Source organism: Budorcas taxicolor, chromosome 14 (assembly GCF_023091745.1).
Source record: "Budorcas taxicolor isolate Tak-1 chromosome 14, Takin1.1, whole genome shotgun sequence".
Classification (NCBI taxonomy): Eukaryota; Metazoa; Chordata; class Mammalia; order Artiodactyla; family Bovidae; genus Budorcas; species Budorcas taxicolor.
The window spans coordinates 38,157,842-38,173,540 of record NC_068923.1 but is presented as its reverse complement, the minus strand read 5'-3'; the positions used below and the strand labels follow the sequence as shown (position 1 = coordinate 38,173,540).

General features: G+C 42.3%; 1 protein-coding gene across 3 annotated transcripts in view; it reads left to right on the top strand.

The window, feature by feature from the left end:
- NSMAF (neutral sphingomyelinase activation associated factor) overlaps positions 1-15,699 on the top strand; it is a 65,069-nt gene that overhangs the window by 32,931 nt on the left and 16,439 nt on the right. For all 3 annotated transcript variants that reach the window (XM_052651430.1, XM_052651429.1, XM_052651431.1), the window contains 10 exons: positions 1,398-1,469; positions 1,752-1,799; positions 1,903-1,955; positions 6,000-6,129; positions 8,811-8,882; positions 10,656-10,764; positions 12,845-13,021; positions 14,655-14,734; positions 15,267-15,357; positions 15,450-15,513. In XM_052651430.1, the coding sequence (XP_052507390.1) occupies positions 1,398-1,469; positions 1,752-1,799; positions 1,903-1,955; positions 6,000-6,129; positions 8,811-8,882; positions 10,656-10,764; positions 12,845-13,021; positions 14,655-14,734; positions 15,267-15,357; positions 15,450-15,513 (896 nt within the window). The remainder of the gene's footprint in view (positions 1-1,397; positions 1,470-1,751; positions 1,800-1,902; positions 1,956-5,999; positions 6,130-8,810; positions 8,883-10,655; positions 10,765-12,844; positions 13,022-14,654; positions 14,735-15,266; positions 15,358-15,449; positions 15,514-15,699) is intronic.

The window sequence follows — 15,699 nt, the reverse complement described above, 5'->3', positions numbered from 1 at the left end:
CACCCTCACTGCAGAGGTTCTCCTGACGCCTCCTCAAGCCACAAATATGCTGAAAAGTGACGTCAAAAGAAGTGGGTCAGGTTGTCTGAAGCAAAGAAAAGCTCTTTTGTTCCAGTGTGAATGAGGACACCAGAAGATTTTCAGGTTTAAGGGGGAGAATGATGACATTGACAATGGTGATGAGAGATGATAGACTGGGAAGACCCTTATTCCTCTGATGGGGAGACTGGTTCAGAAACAGTACATGGATGAATTCCCTTTTTGAGAAATCCAGAAACCAGTTCAGAGTGCCCTGTGCCCAGGTGAGAGTGAAGTGAGCCACACTGAAGGTGTAGGAACACTGGGGCATCGTCTCACCATAGTCCCTCCCCTGGCACAGTGCACGTGATTGCAGGGAATGCCCAGTTCCCATCTTCTCACCTGTCCTGGAGCTCTGACGGACCCATAATGCTCTAGATGTCTGGGGACCCTCCTCCCAAAACAGGAAAGAGCTGGGCTTGTGCAGCTGCTCCAGGGGACTTTGAGCCAGAGACACAGGCAGATGCAGCCCAGCATACTCACCCTCGTGGGGAAGAGAAGAGCACAGTTTGTGACACGTAAAAAGTGACAGTCACAACACATGTGCACCCCGCCTCAGAGCACGTGAGTGTGTGAAGCCAGCACTGACAGGGTGAAGGGAGAGACTGACAGCTGCGCCGAACAGAGGAGACTCCCATGCCCACCTTCAATAATGGGCAGGTCATCCAGGCAGAAGGTCACTCGGGAAACAGGACTTGACCAGTACTCTAGCCAGATGGGCTTCATAGACACATGCAGAACATCCTGCCCGATGACAGTGGGACACGCTCTCCTCACGTGCACAGGGGACATCCTCCAGATCACATGTCAGGTCCCAAAACAAGTCAGTAAATCTAATAAGACTGATGTCATTCCAAGTATCTTTAACAACCACCGTGGAGTGAAACCAGAAATCCATAGCAGCAGGAAGATTCATACGTATGCGGAAATTAAACAACCTTCTTGTGCACACAGTGGGAAGAAATAAAAAGGGAAATTTAAAAATACTTCAAGATGATCAAAACGAAAACATACCTAAACTCCTAGGATGCCGCAAAAGCAATCCTAAGAAGGAAGTTTAGAGTGTTAAACGCTTACCTTAAGAAAAGAGGAAGCTCTCAAATTAAAAAACCTAATTAGATAGCTCAAGGAACTAGGAAAAGAAGAGCGAACTAAGCCCAAAGGCAGTGGAAGGAAGGAAATAGTAAACACAGAAGTAAATCTCCCAGGTGGGCTGAGGGAGTCCCCTGCAGCCGTCAGCAGGGGTTGCAGATGTTCTTAAAAATGACAGGTCCTGACGCGCTTGTTCTCCTCTGATTCAGTTCCTCTTCCTCTTTCAGGGCACGATGGAGTATGTCTTCGAGCTGGATGTTTCAGGGAAAGTAGAAGATGTTGTGGAGACACTGCTTCAGGTAAGTCAGCGCTCTTCTCAGATATTCACTGGCAAACTTTTTTAAAAAGAATTTCATATTCGTACATCTCACCGAAACCATAACCCCTTCTATAAATCTGAATGAGATTTACTTGAATGTGTTGAACTTAAACTCTACATTAGGAAGAAGTCATAGGTGTTTTAGAATGGCTCTTAACTGTTACTGAGTAACAGAATGGTGGTTGTGTTTCATTGCTTCTAAGGAACTATCTTCTTATCATCAGAGAGAGAAATAAATCCATGTATATTTCTGTACTTGTAGCTTCATAGAGCATCCTGTCTGGACAAACTGGGGGACCAAACTGCCATGGTGAGTTTCTAAAGACCTGTGTCTTTATTGTGAATGAGCCTGCATTGATGTGTCACTTACAGATACTTACAGCCATATTTTTAAAATGATTTTGTCTTAACAGATAACAGCTATCTTGCAGTCCCGTTTGGCTAGGACGTCATTTGACAAAAACAGGTAAGTTTTCCATGATTTTGATTCCTGGTGGTAAAAGCAGCGGTGTTGTCATCTCAGGCCTCATTCAATGTGTCTGCCATTGATGATGGGTGCTGGCGTCTGCCTCGCCCCAAAGCTGCTGACCTGGGGCAATGGCCCCGGCCTCAATGCCAGCACAAAGTCTGGGGGCTCCTGGCCTCTTGAAGGCCTGGGGAATGGTGCCCCCCCCCCAGAGCCTCCCAGTCTGTGAGCTTCTATCCTTTCACACGTTACCCCTTCCGTTCAGGCCACCAGCCCCCATTGCTCAGGTTGCTGTGACAGCATTTAGCTCATCACCCCTACACTCTTGCGCCTTTTCTTCTGCAGTCCCCTTTTCTCTACTCTTCTGAATGCGCTTTTAAAATACTTTCTTTCTAAAGAACTTACTTGTTTATATCACTTGTCTGTTTGATACTCCTCCAGAGGGTAAAGTATTCACTTTTCTAAGTATCCAATATATTTTCTGCAAGTAACTATACTTTCATATTAACCTATTCTCTGATTTCTTTCTCCCCATATTTTAAGTAGATTTCCTTCTGTTAAGTAGATTTGGGCTATTTGTCTGTGTCTCTCTGCAGTACCACTGTGTTAATCACTGTGTCTTAGTATCTGCCCCGGCATTTCCTTTCTAATTTGTGTCTTCAGTGTTTTGGTCTTATACATTCTGTGTAAAGTTAGAATCAGCTTGTCAAGTTCCACAGAAGAAAAGCCTACTGGGATTTTGACTCTGATTGCAGTGAAACTCTGTTTAAGTCTTCCTTAGTGTCTTTTTTGCCTGGAGAATCCCAGGGACAGCGGAGCCTGGTGGGCTGCTGTCTATGGGGTCGCCCAGAGTCGGACACGACTAAAGTGACTTAGCAGCAGCAGTAGTGTCTTTTTTACAGTTTTCTTTGTAAGAGTCTTTCTTCTCTTGTGCTAGATTTATTCCAAGTACTTCATATTTTAGTGGTGTTTTAAATGGTATCCTAAAATATGTCATTTTCTCTTTATTGTTGACAAGTAGAATGAAGTATATTTTTGTGTATTCATTTTGTTTTTAGCAACCCTGCTCAACTTTGTGCAATTCCATTTACTTAATATATATGTACAGATTGTCTAATGTGTATAAAACCTTAGGTATGGATTATTGCAGTCTCTAGTCATGAGATGTCATTTCTACTTTAGATTTTTGTGTTTTGCGGTATCCTTGCAGCTTAGGACAAAGCAGAACATATTGGTTGAATAGATTATTACGTGTCGGCTTTGGCTGAAAGCTTATGTGTATACATGAGAGTAGTTGGTAATATTCTGTTTCAGTGCTACCTTTATGAGGCTTGTGACCCTTACACTGTGTTTGAAAATGTTAGAGAGTTTGCTGGTAAAGTCATCTTGCCAAGAATGTCTTTTCTATGGTTATGTTTGTTCTTTCTCTGTTTCACCTACATAGCATTACTTTTCATTTTTGTATTTGTAGGATGTACCAGTTAAATGTGTTGCAGAGGGGCAAGTATAGCATTCATTTTAGGAAGGAAAAGAATAAGAATTATATAATGAGAATTAGCTTCTTTTGACTTAGAATGGATAAACTTTCTAATTAGCAGTTTAGACTTTAATCCTGGGCTTCAGCATGACATTAATTTTAAAAATGGTTCACCATGAAAGTTTTAACCTATCCAGTCTCCAGAGTGTTAGGCTAAAGAATTTGGGGGAGAAATATTTACAACATAAAGTGAAATGTTGCAAGATTATATAATTCCTCTAAACGAAAGAAAATAAACTTTTGCTAAATAAGTACGATTTTCATCATACTTCCAAGGAAATACTTTTTTTTATTGAAGTATATTTTTTTCCCTACTGTTCACTCTGAAAAATTTCGAATCCTCACAAGTTGAAAAGGTAATAGTGAACACAGATTCCGTGTGAGTCACGAGGTATTAATTTGTCAACATTTTGCTCCATTTGCGTTGGTCCTTGCATGCTCATGCTGTTGCTTGCTGTGTGTGTACATAAGTCACACATGTATGTCTGTATGTTATATACATAGGTATACATGCATAGCTGATGTGCATATGTATGCTTGTATGATATATTTAAAATATGAGTATTTTTCCTGAGCAATTTGAAATGACACTGCAAGACTCCCTCACACTTCACCCGCGACTGCTTCAACATTTCTCTGTTACAGGAAGATCTCTGCCGCCCTCCATACTGTTATGATACTCACGCAGCAATAGTCTGCATGCCAGGCAGCTCATAGCTCCATAGTCAGGTTTCCCCATTTATACCCCGAAATGTCCTCATTAAAATGCTTGGTATTAATTTTAGATTGAAAGATGTAAAGACAGGACAAAGAGTTCTATCTCCTCATCCAGTTCCCTGCATTGTTATATGTTTATATATAACATGTTTTATATATATACAAGTTATATGTTTATATATAATATGTTTATATTATGCTGCTGTCTTTTGAGCATAATCCTAGATTTTTTTTGATGCTATCAAAATTTTATTTTCCAATTATTTCTTATGGTATATAGAAAATAGGGTGGTTGTTTGTTTTTTTTTTTTTCATTTTTTTTTAAACAATGACCTTGTATCCTGTGGCTTTTCCAAATTCAAAATTCACTCATTAGTCGGTTTTGGCTAGAAGCTTATGTGTATAAATGAAATTAGTTTGTAATATTCTGTTTTATTGCTACCTTTTTGTGAGATGTGTGTCTTATACTACCTTTTAAAATGTTACAGAATTTGCTGGTAAAGCCATCTGTGTTTTGGGGTTTTTTTGTAGATTCTATAGTGTTTTATCTGTCCATTATTATTTAATCTGTGAATAATGACAGTTTCACAAAAATTCTTAAGGCTTTTGTTTCTGCTTCTTGCCTCATTGCACAGTTTGATTAATAGATGCGGTGAGAGCAGACATTCTTGCCTTGTTCTTGGTATTACAGGAAAGAGGTTTAATGTTTCACCACGAAAGAATGATGTCAGTGTGCCAGCTGTAGGATTTTCACAGCTGTCCTTTAATCAGGATTGAGGAAGTTTCTTATTATTTGTGGTTTGCTGAGAGTATTCTCAAAAATGAATGTAGAATTTTGTGAAGTGCTTCTTGTGCATTTATTGAGATCATCTTTTTTCTTTTATTCTGTTGATAGTATGAATTATGTTGATTGATTGGTTTTTCATTGTTAAAACAACCTTGTATTTGTGGGGTAAATCTAACTTGCTTATGATGTATTGCTTTTTTTGTTTACATATTACTGGATTTTCTTTGCTAGAAGAAGTCCTTTTTCTTCATAAAGGACTTTTTCAAGTTTCTTTTCATGTTTGGCTGTGCCAGGTCTCTGTTGCTGTGCTCAGGCTTTCTCTGGTTGTGGTGAGCGGAGTCACTCTCCATCTTGGTGCACAGCTTCTCGTTGCGGTGGCTTCCCTGGTTGGGAAGCCTGTGCTGGCTCTAGTAGGGTACACGAGCTTTAGTAGTTGCGGCTATAAAGGATTTTACATCTCTGTTCATGGATATTGCTCTGTAAATCTTAGTGTATTTGTGACGTTTTGCTATCAGGGTTATACTCGCCATATAACATGAGTTTAGAAATGCCCCTTTAGTCTGTTTGCCAAGAACGTGTGCAGGATTATATTTCTTCCTTAAATTTTTAATAGAATTTATTGGTAAAGCCATACAGGCCTGAAGTGTTCTTATTCAATTTATTTACTCGGAAATGTTCTGATTCAATTTATTCACACGACGTATGACTACTTAGGTTGTCTGTTTCTTCTTGTGCCTGTTTGACAAGTTTTTTACTTGTCTGTCTTCTCTTCTGTGATACATAACCCCATCTGCTTTTTCAAAATGAAGTACTCATTGTACCCATTAAAAAAAAGGCAGTTTTATTTAGGTGACTAGCTTACGTCACCGCTTTTCTTATATTAAGTGTTGTGTTTAGATACCTGTTCTGCAGAGTCACCCTGGAGCTCCCTCAGATAAAGTTAAGCCGAGAAAGTACATTGATTTCTGATTTTTCTTGCTTTTGCTGGAAAACATATTTTCAGATTCCAAAGTGTTTCTGAAAAGCTGCACATGGAATGCAAAGCAGAAATGGTGACACCTCTGGTGACGAACCCTGGCCACGCCTGCGTCACTGACACCACCCTCTATTTCCAGCCTCTCAACGGGTACCCGGTAAGCGGACTGTGGGCCAGGGAGAGCTCCTTTGCATTGCAGTTTTCGTCTTCAGTGAACTTTTCATTCCCTGAGCTTGACCTTACTGTGTTCGCACATTTTGGTGAGAGTCAGAATGGCCGCCCCCTGCTCACCCAGCATCTGGTATTTAACAGGCTCCCCGTGTGACCTTGACATTTGAGCTCCCCTAACTTGTTTTCTGTGACTTTGGGATCGCTTGCTCTCAGCGATGCGAGAAGAAACCCCGCCTCTCCCAATTTTAGTAAAGGGTCCTTAGAGATTTATACCTTTCTACCTGGAAGCACTTCTGCAAGCGAGCAGTGAAATCTACTAAGGTTAAGGAAAATGGATGTTTCCTGTGTACCTGCTTATCTGTACACCTGAGTCGTATTTCTCGTTATTCCTTAATTATAAACACAATCAGTAGGTCTGAGTCTTGCCCAGAGAAGTGGTAGAAAGTGGTCCTCTCCAGCCTGGGGCAGAGGTGCATGTTGAGATGCTGTCACTGGGCAGTTGCAGGGGTGGTGCTGGAAGCAGGCTCCTTTTCCACGATGCCTTTAGACTCATTTGGCCAGACAGTAGAGACTCAGATTTCTACACTAAGACTTGTTAAGGTTAGAGGCTTTATCTAGATCTGGCCCCTTTTCAGAGCGGTTCACTGAAAAAGCAGAAATCCCAGTACTCTGCTCTTACGGTTGGTCCTTTTGGCCGGCAGCTTTAAGAACAGAACTGTTTTCTGCCGTGGAAGAAGTTCTCCCAGTTGGTCAGTCATTGTATGTGCTTCCCTGGTGTTGCTAGAGGTAAAGAATCCACCTGCTAATGCAGGAGATGTGATAGACACGGGTTCCATCCCTGAGTCGGGAAGATCGCCTGGAGAAGGAAATGGCAACCCACTCTAGTATTCTTGCCTGGAGAACTCCCGTGGACAGAGGAGCCTGGTGGGCTACAGTCCATGGGGTCGCAAAGAGTCAGATGCAACTGAGCATCACACACACACACACACACACACACACACACACACACACACACAGAAACACACACAGAAACACACACAGAAACACAAATATATCCTTTTCTGTGCTGTGCTTAGTCATGTCCGACTCTTTCCAACCCCATGGACTGTAGCCCACCATGAGGATTCTCCAGGCAAGAATACTGGAGTGGGTTGCCATGCCCTCTTCCAGGGGATCTTCTCAACCCAGGGATTGAACCCAGGTCTCCCACATTGCAGGCAGATCCTTTACCATCTGAGACCCCAGGGAAGCCCTTTTCTACCTGATGCTATAATGAGTCCGTCCACCAGGTGGTGCAGCACGCCCACTGGGCCCTTCAGTGGACCCAGTACATATCACTGCTGGCCTTCCGTGTGGTGTGATAAATTGTGTGGGCCACCACAGTTGCTGTGGCTTGAGTCAGTACTTCTGCAAAAATATCTGAGTATGTGCCATAGCTTCAGGGTCCCAGGTGTCTGGGCTGGGGGCCTTGGCTGGTCTTCTTGCAGCTTCTACCACTGCATACCCTGCGTCTGTGGGCTCCTCCTCCCTCTCATGTGGAGAGGAGGGTGGACCTGTAGCCTTTTGTAACCCTGTTCCTCTCTTACTAGCATTTCAAGGCTCCAGAGAAGCAAGAAAATTTCTCTCCTCATAAAGTTTAGAGGCTCTAGTTTATACTATAGTTTATGAGCTTCATTACACTGAGGTTTGGGCTTCCCTGGTGTCTCAGATGTAAACAACCCGCCCTGCTAGTGCAGGAGACACGGGTTCGATTCCTAGGTCAGTCAGAGCCCCTGGAGGAAGAAATGGCAACCCCCTCCAGTGTTCTTGCCTGGGAAATCCCATGGACATAGATGTTGGCAGGCTGCAGTCCATAGGGTTGCAAAGAGTCGGACATGGCTAAACGCCTGAACAACAACACTGTAGTTTAAGGTGATAAAAGACAGGACTCTAAAAAGGATGCATATTAGTTTCTGAGCAAACTATAGGTCTATAAAAAGCAAAATTCCTGTGAGGTTGTATACACCAATCCTTTAATGCTCTTTATCACTCAACAACTTTCCAAAAACCTGAAAGATAGATGCCTAGGGATCCCCTGGTGGCCCAGTGGTTGAGACTTCAGCTTCCAATGCAGGGAGTACAGGTTCACTCTCTGGTCGGGGAGCTATAAGATCCCATATGCCTTGTGGCCAAAAAACTGAAATGTAAAACTGCTTCTGCAGTATCGTAACAAATTCAATAAAGACTTTAAAAATGGCCCACATCAAAAAAAAAAAAATCTTAAAGATGGGTGCACTGTCATTCTGAGAAGTTGAGTACCAAAGCGGAGTGAGTAGGGGGACATGTCCACGGTCACAGAGCTAGTGGAAAGGGCGGGCTGGCACATAGAGTGGGGTTTGCCCTGTCCTAAGAGCCCCCTTTCTAGCTGTTCACTTGTGACCTGTTGGGAAGTTAAGGTGGGCTCATCTTTCCCTTTCTGATACCGAAGGGCAGCTTCTAGCTGCGTCAGAATGTTGCAGTTTGAGATCTCTCTTTTGTTCAGTCGTGTCCGACTCTTTGCGACCCCATGGACTGCAGCACGCCAGGCTTCCCTGTCCTTCACCATCTCCCAGAGTTTGCTCAGACTCATGTCCTTTGAGTCGGTGATGCCATCCAACCAGCTCATCCTGTCTCTCTCCACTTTTAAAGAAACCCGTGGTCCAGATAATGCTCCAGGACATCCGCCGCATTTACAAGAGGAGACACGGCCTCATGCCTCTGGTGAGTTCCCCTGGAGGATGGGCGTCTCGTCTTCAGGTTGGTCAGTGGTCCATTAACTTAAAGCGCCCGGGGCCACTGTGGAAGGTGCCGGCATGTTGTGTTGTAAGCAGGTGGGCTCTGAGTCCCATGGCTCCTTCTTCTGGGTGAGCTGGCAGTTTTTAAAGGAGCAGCTGTTTTGGTAGGTGGGAGGGCTGCTGGGAACATGTTCTTGGCTCCCAGAGCGAGAGGGCTCGAACACCCTCTGTTTTTCCCTCCCAGGTGCTCAGGGCTCTGGGTTTGCGCCTGCAGAACCGGCCCAGGGCTCCTTGCCGCCACCCTGTTACAGCCCAGCAAGGCCTCCAGGCAGAGCTTAGAAGCTCTTGCAGAGCCAGCCCTCAGTGGAACTGTAGCCCAGTCACTGTGGACTTAGATTGCTTCCGCCCCCAGGCCTGGGGAGAGGGAGAGACGGATAAGGCGACCATTCCAGCCACCAGGGCTGTCCTGCCCGCCGTGCCTCTTATCTCCCCAAGTCCACCCTCCTGCGAGTCACACACTTATAATCTAGAAACCAGTCCCCGCAAAGGGTGTGACTCCAAGGGCTTGTCATTTGATGTCAATATCAATGTATTTGTTCTCCTTTGAAGACTAACCAGTGAGTTGGTGGCGTTACAAAAGCATTGTGGATATTGAAGCAGCTTGTTTTGTTAGAAATCGGCATTAATTAAGTACTTTGTGTGTGCTGGGCAGTTTATGTACATGTCCATTCACCAGCACAGCCTCTCTGAGGTTACAAGATGCCTCATTTTACAAAGAAATTAAGGCTCCAGGAGTTAACTAGTAGCGTGAAAGTCTGTGTTTGAACTGAGGAAAATGCTCTGCTTTCGTCCTTTCCGTTCCTGTCCCTTCTTGGCCTCACCAACACGTCATCTATACAGCTCAATAGTTTTCTTAAGAATAATTGCAAGCTCCTATTTGAATGAGTTCAATTATCAATTTGTTAAATTGACATAGTTATGGTTGAATTAGTTTTTCATCAATAAGAGGATCAGTCAAGTAATTTATCAGTTTCCCATATGGCGCTTGTGGTAAAGTATCTGTCTGCCAAAGCAGGATAAGCAGGAGAGACAGGTTCGATCCCTGGGTCGGAAAAATCTCCTGGAGAAGGAAATGGCAACCCATTCCAGTATTCTTGCCTGGAAAATTCCATTAACAGAGGAGCCTGGTGGGCTACAGTCCATGAGAACACACAGAATCAGATATGACAGCACACAAAGTGAATTACATTCATTCAGTGAAATATTACATTGTCATTAAAATATAGACCAACCATGTATAAATCAACATACACAAATCACAAAAACCTAATCAGAAAAGTATGTATTTTTTAATATACAAAAATGCTACATATATTTAGAGGCACATAAAAATGTACTTAAAGGTATAAAAAGTATGCATGAGAGTTCTAAATATAAAAATCAGAATTATGATTGAATTTATAAAGGAAAGCTAAACATTTGTGTTTGAAAAACATATGTGAAGACACAAATTGCCAATTTTGATTTGGCACAAATTCACAAATGTGATTACCAATAAAAATACTCAGCACTAAAAGGGATTTTATAAAGTTTAGCTGAAATACATGTCTTGTTCTCATGTTTATAAATTAAATGAATAGCTGGGGAATATGCATACAAGACCTACAAATAAAAAAATGCAAGTGTTGAATTGAAAGGCTTTTATACTTGAGTCACTCACATTGAGGTGCCATTTGTTCTATCCTCCCTGGATCTGTAGGGCTTGGAAGTGTTTTGCACAGAAGATGACCTGTGTTCTGACATCTACCTGAAGTTCTATGAACGTCAGGACCGAGACGACCTCTATTTTTACATCGCTACATATCTAGGTTTGGTGCTCACCCGTCCTGTATGCTCACGTGGAGGTGGCTCAGCAGTGGAACAGTTGCCGTGTCCACTGTTGCCTCTCCGGGTCCCCTTTATCTATTCTCATCGGTAACCATCATTAGCAGAGTGGCATTTTAGAAACAAAGGGAAATATAAATGAAATTTGGTAGTAGTTCACTCAAATTCTGTATTTTAAAAACTCTTGGTGAATGTATCTATATGTTTTTCTGTATCTTAACGACACCCCAGTTGAATGGGTTATAAAGAATACACATGGTCATTTTTTATGTTCAATCCTGTCTTATGTTAGTTTATGAATGCCAGGACTGGGCTTCCTCATATGAGACAGTGGGGTATGCAGTCATGTGTTTGTGATCATTAATTGTGGTCCTAATCACAAAACTGGGAGACGGTGCGAAAGGCACACGTGAACCTTCTATGCTCTTATGGTACCATGGAGCGCAGTTTGCCTCTAACTACTACTTCCTCAGTCTTCCACGGGAAATGCGAATTTTCCCACTTTTTTCAGAGAGGACACCTGTATTTTCCTTTCTGAGCACAAACATATTAAGTTGTATGGTTGAGTTAAGTTTTTCTTGTTTTCAGAGTTGTCAGATGACTAGAATGGGATGGGTTTAAGTACATGTTAGAATTGTGTTAATACCATCTCAGTTTTGTTTGCTGTTCCAGGGTGCAGTGAACCCATTTATGAAGTAGCGAGTTAATTCCCTTAGAAAAGAAATTTTCTCTCAAGGAGGAATAGTTTGTTTTCACGTGAAGAACTTTATATTTTAAAGTTTATAAGTGAACTTTACTAAAGTTCATATTTGTTTATTCTCACATTAAGCTATTCAGTTTAACTCAGTCCATAACTATAGCTTCGCTACAGGTTTACTGTTATCTCCTGCCTCCCAATTTAATTTTTTCATTTAATTTTTCTAACTGTAACAAGATTGCAACAAAAAACTCAACTCTCATAGTGAGTCCTAAAATCTTAATCCCACCATGGTCTAGAAGGTCGCTTCTGTGAAGTGTCCTTTCCGAGTTTATTCCTGAGATTGTTCAGACTTCCTCTGTGATGTTCTAAGAATGGAAAATCAGGGGATAAGTGTTCTGGTCTTTTTTTTTTTTTTTAAGCCCTTTCCGGGTAGCCAGTTAGAGAAGAAACTTGGCAAAGTACTTAAGAATAAATATTGAATCAGCAAATGAGGAAAGTTGTTTTATGCTGCCAATAAAAAGTTGAAAGCAGAATTTTCTAAACATAATAGAAAAGTGGACTCATTTCACAGGAAGGTTTTCACTGGTGTCACACAATCTGTGTTTTCCTTCTTTTCTGAGGTTATTTCCGGGTGGCCTTCTAGTTGAGAAATCACATCCTCCTGACAGACACCTGATTTCTCCTTCAGCAGTTTCTGTTCTTTTCTGTATTCCTCACTTGCATAAATAATACATAGTCATTGACAAATCAGCCGGGTGCCTGTCTTCCAGATCTAAAAGAGAAAGAAAAGATGGTTTTGTTTTGATTTCGTAGGAAATGGAGGAAATGAGCTTTTTCAAATGGTAATGGCTTCTTAAAGGCATTGAAATTCAAGCACATTGGGAACGATTCTTTGTTAGTAAATACATATTGTGGACTACAGATAAATATAGTAAACATTATATATTGCCATGTAATATTGATGTATTTGCTTTATATTTTCATGTTTATGTCATATCTATTTAACAGATGTGGTTTAATATCCTATATTTTGCAGATGTGATATGTCTGTCATATCTCACAGATATGATGTTTTATATATTCAATAGATACAGTATGTTTTCTGTCATATATCTCATAGACATGATGTTTCATGTCACATATTTGATCATTTTCCCTCCTGGATCTTAGAGATGCTCATCCTTGACCAGACAACTCTTTTGTGAAAACAGATTAGCCTACTTTTCTTTTTTGGAAATGTGCTTTTCAACAGTGGGTTGAAGGGTCTACACTGCAAGCCCCTGTAGGACCGTCACGTGCTGAGTGGCCATGGCCCGCGTGCGCTGAGCATGGTGTGACCCGGGCCTGTCCCCCTGTCCCCGCAGAGCACCACGTGCCTGAGCGCACGGCCGAGGGCTACACGCTGCAGTGGCAGCGCGGCCTCCTGTCCAACTACCAGTACCTGCTGCACCTCAACTCGCTGGCCGACCGCAGCTGCAGCGACCTCTCACAGTACCCCGTGTTCCCCTGGGTCATCGGCGACTACAGCAGCTCCGAGCTGGGTGCGTGCGTGGGCCAGTCTTTCAGAGCAAAGAGCTCGCTCCGTTCTAGGACCACGTTGTGATTCGTGAGCAGAATAAAACCCGCTCCGTCTCGTGACTCTAGGTGGCCAGTTTCTGCGCCATGATGCTGGATAACACGTGTCATGTGAATTACATGTGTTCTGTATGTTCTCTCTACTGTCTGTGAATTTTTTTTAATCCTAAAGAAACTACTCGCATACGTCTTAAAAGCCATACCCAGAAAACATGCATGTGATCTTTAGCCAGTGTTACTGTAATTACCAACAAGTATTGTTTCCAAATACTGAAGAGTTCACTTGGAAGATCACACCTCAGGTTATCATATTAACTGTCAATTCATATTCAAAAATGTGATTATCAAAAGTAATAACTATTAATTATAGAGCGCTTAGTTCAGTTCAGTCGCTCAGTCCTGTCCGACTCTTTGCGAACCTATGGACTGCAGCACGCCAGGCCTCCGTGTCCATCACCAGCTCCCAGAGTTTACTCAGACTCATGTAGAGCACTTAGAAACTACTGAAATACTCAAGGAAATAAGAGCCATCGATGATCACAGTACTGAGACAGTATATTTCTTTCTCTCAAATTATTTTACCAAAATTATTGTGATTGCATTGTAATTTTATAATGGCTTAAAATTAGATATTATGAAGATTAAATTACTTTTGACAGTTCACTGATTGCTCCCTTTTACTTGAAAGGTGACAGATTTTCTAGGAATATTATTTATCTGATAATTTTAAGGTCCCCAGTTCTCCAATTATGCTATTATCATTGATAATATTCACAGTAACTCAAACCTAAAAAGTAAATTTTGATAGAATAATGGGTTTTGAAATTTGTTTACTTTTTCTGTCATTTTACTTGGAATATAATTTTTCTTAATCAGTAGGTCTTTTTTAAAAAATATTCTGAACATTTTCAAATTAGATTTTATTCTTGAGTGGCTGTAGCTAACTAAACACTCAAAAGTTCTAACATTTACAGCTGTATAAACACACGCCAGAAATACTGTAATTCTAATGGAGCTGTCCTAACTTTTAGAAAGCTGTTTATTATTTGGAAATAAATGTGTGCATGTCAATCAGTTCGGGGGTAATGTTATTAAGTATAAGCTTGCCAGCTTTCTTTTTTCTTGAATTATCATTGGCTCACAGTGCTGTGCCAATCTCTGTTGAATTATCATTGGTTCACAGTGTTGTACCAAATCTCTGCTGTACAGCAAAGTGACTCAGTTTACACATATAGACAGTATTTTTTATATTCTTTCCCATTATGGTTTATCACAGGACTTTGAATATAGCTCCCTGCATTATGCAGTAGGACCTTGTTGTTTTCCCATTCTAAACGTGACAGTTGGCATCTGCTAACCCCCAACAGCCGCTCATCCCTCTCGCCTCCGCCATCCCCTTGGCAACCACGAGCCTGTTCTCTGTGCCCGTGAGTCTGTTTCTATTTTGTAGAGGGGCTCATTTGTGCCACATTTTAGATTCCACATATGAGTGATCTAATAGACGGTATCTTTTTCTTCCTGACTTACTTCATTTAGTATGATCATCTCTAGTTGCGTCCTTCATTTTAATTAGTTTTTGACAATCTGTTTCTTTTGCAGATCTGTCAAATCCAGAGACCTTCCGGGATCTCAGTAAGCCAGTAGGGGCCCTCAACCAGGAGCGTCTGGAGAGGCTGCTGGTACGTGGACCTGGGGATTCCTGGTTTCTAAGCAACCCAGGAGCCGTGGCCTGTGTTTTTATAGCTCCTGACACTCGTTTCCCCAAAACTTGGTGGAGGTGTATCCGAAGAGACCAAAGGTTCTGAGCATATTCTTTACCCTCCCTCTGCCTTCTGCCTTCCTTCCCCCAGGAATTTAGCTGCTTAGCATTTGCTTACAGTTCAGTGGGTGGGAGCTGAGCTCATCACAGGTTTGCCAATTTATTTTCATGACGAAATTACCTTTTGGCGAATGGCACAAAAGATAGGTAAAATTTCTTCTTCTCAATCCCACCCCAGCAGACATTGTTACCACTGAGCCAAGAAAACCAAGATGCTTGTTGCAAGAATGCGGTGTTTCTTCAGTTTCCCCCCTCTGTTTATCTGCTCCTTTTCCTATTTAAGAGAGAAACTGGGGGCTAGGCTGTGACCAGGCCATGGTTTCCCTCGGCTTTGCTCCCAGATGGGTTACTGTCTCCAGCCGGCCCTCACAGGCCTCCTCTCCCTCCTGCAGACCCGCTACCAGGAGATGCCGGAGCCCAGGTTCATGTACGGCAGCCACTACTCCTCCCCGGGCTACGTGCTCTTCTACCTGGTCCGGATCGGTGAGCTTCGTCGTCACTCCCGGGGACACGCATGTGCACGTGGGCTCTGCAGTGGTTCCGTGAGCTTATTAACTCTGGTTTCCCCCCTCCAGCACCGGAGTACATGCTGTGCCTGCAGAATGGAAGGTTCGACAACGCAGACAGAATGTTCAACAGGTAGACATCTGTGCCTCACATTCTGCTTTTTAAACTTTCTCATTTATACATGCACAATGTGTTTACCTGGAAAACCTAGATATAAACAAAAATGGAAGGACATGTAAGAAAACATATGTAGTGTAAGTTTAAAAACACTTCCGTTTATCCCATAAACTTTTATCCAGTATGTAAAAGATTTTAGTT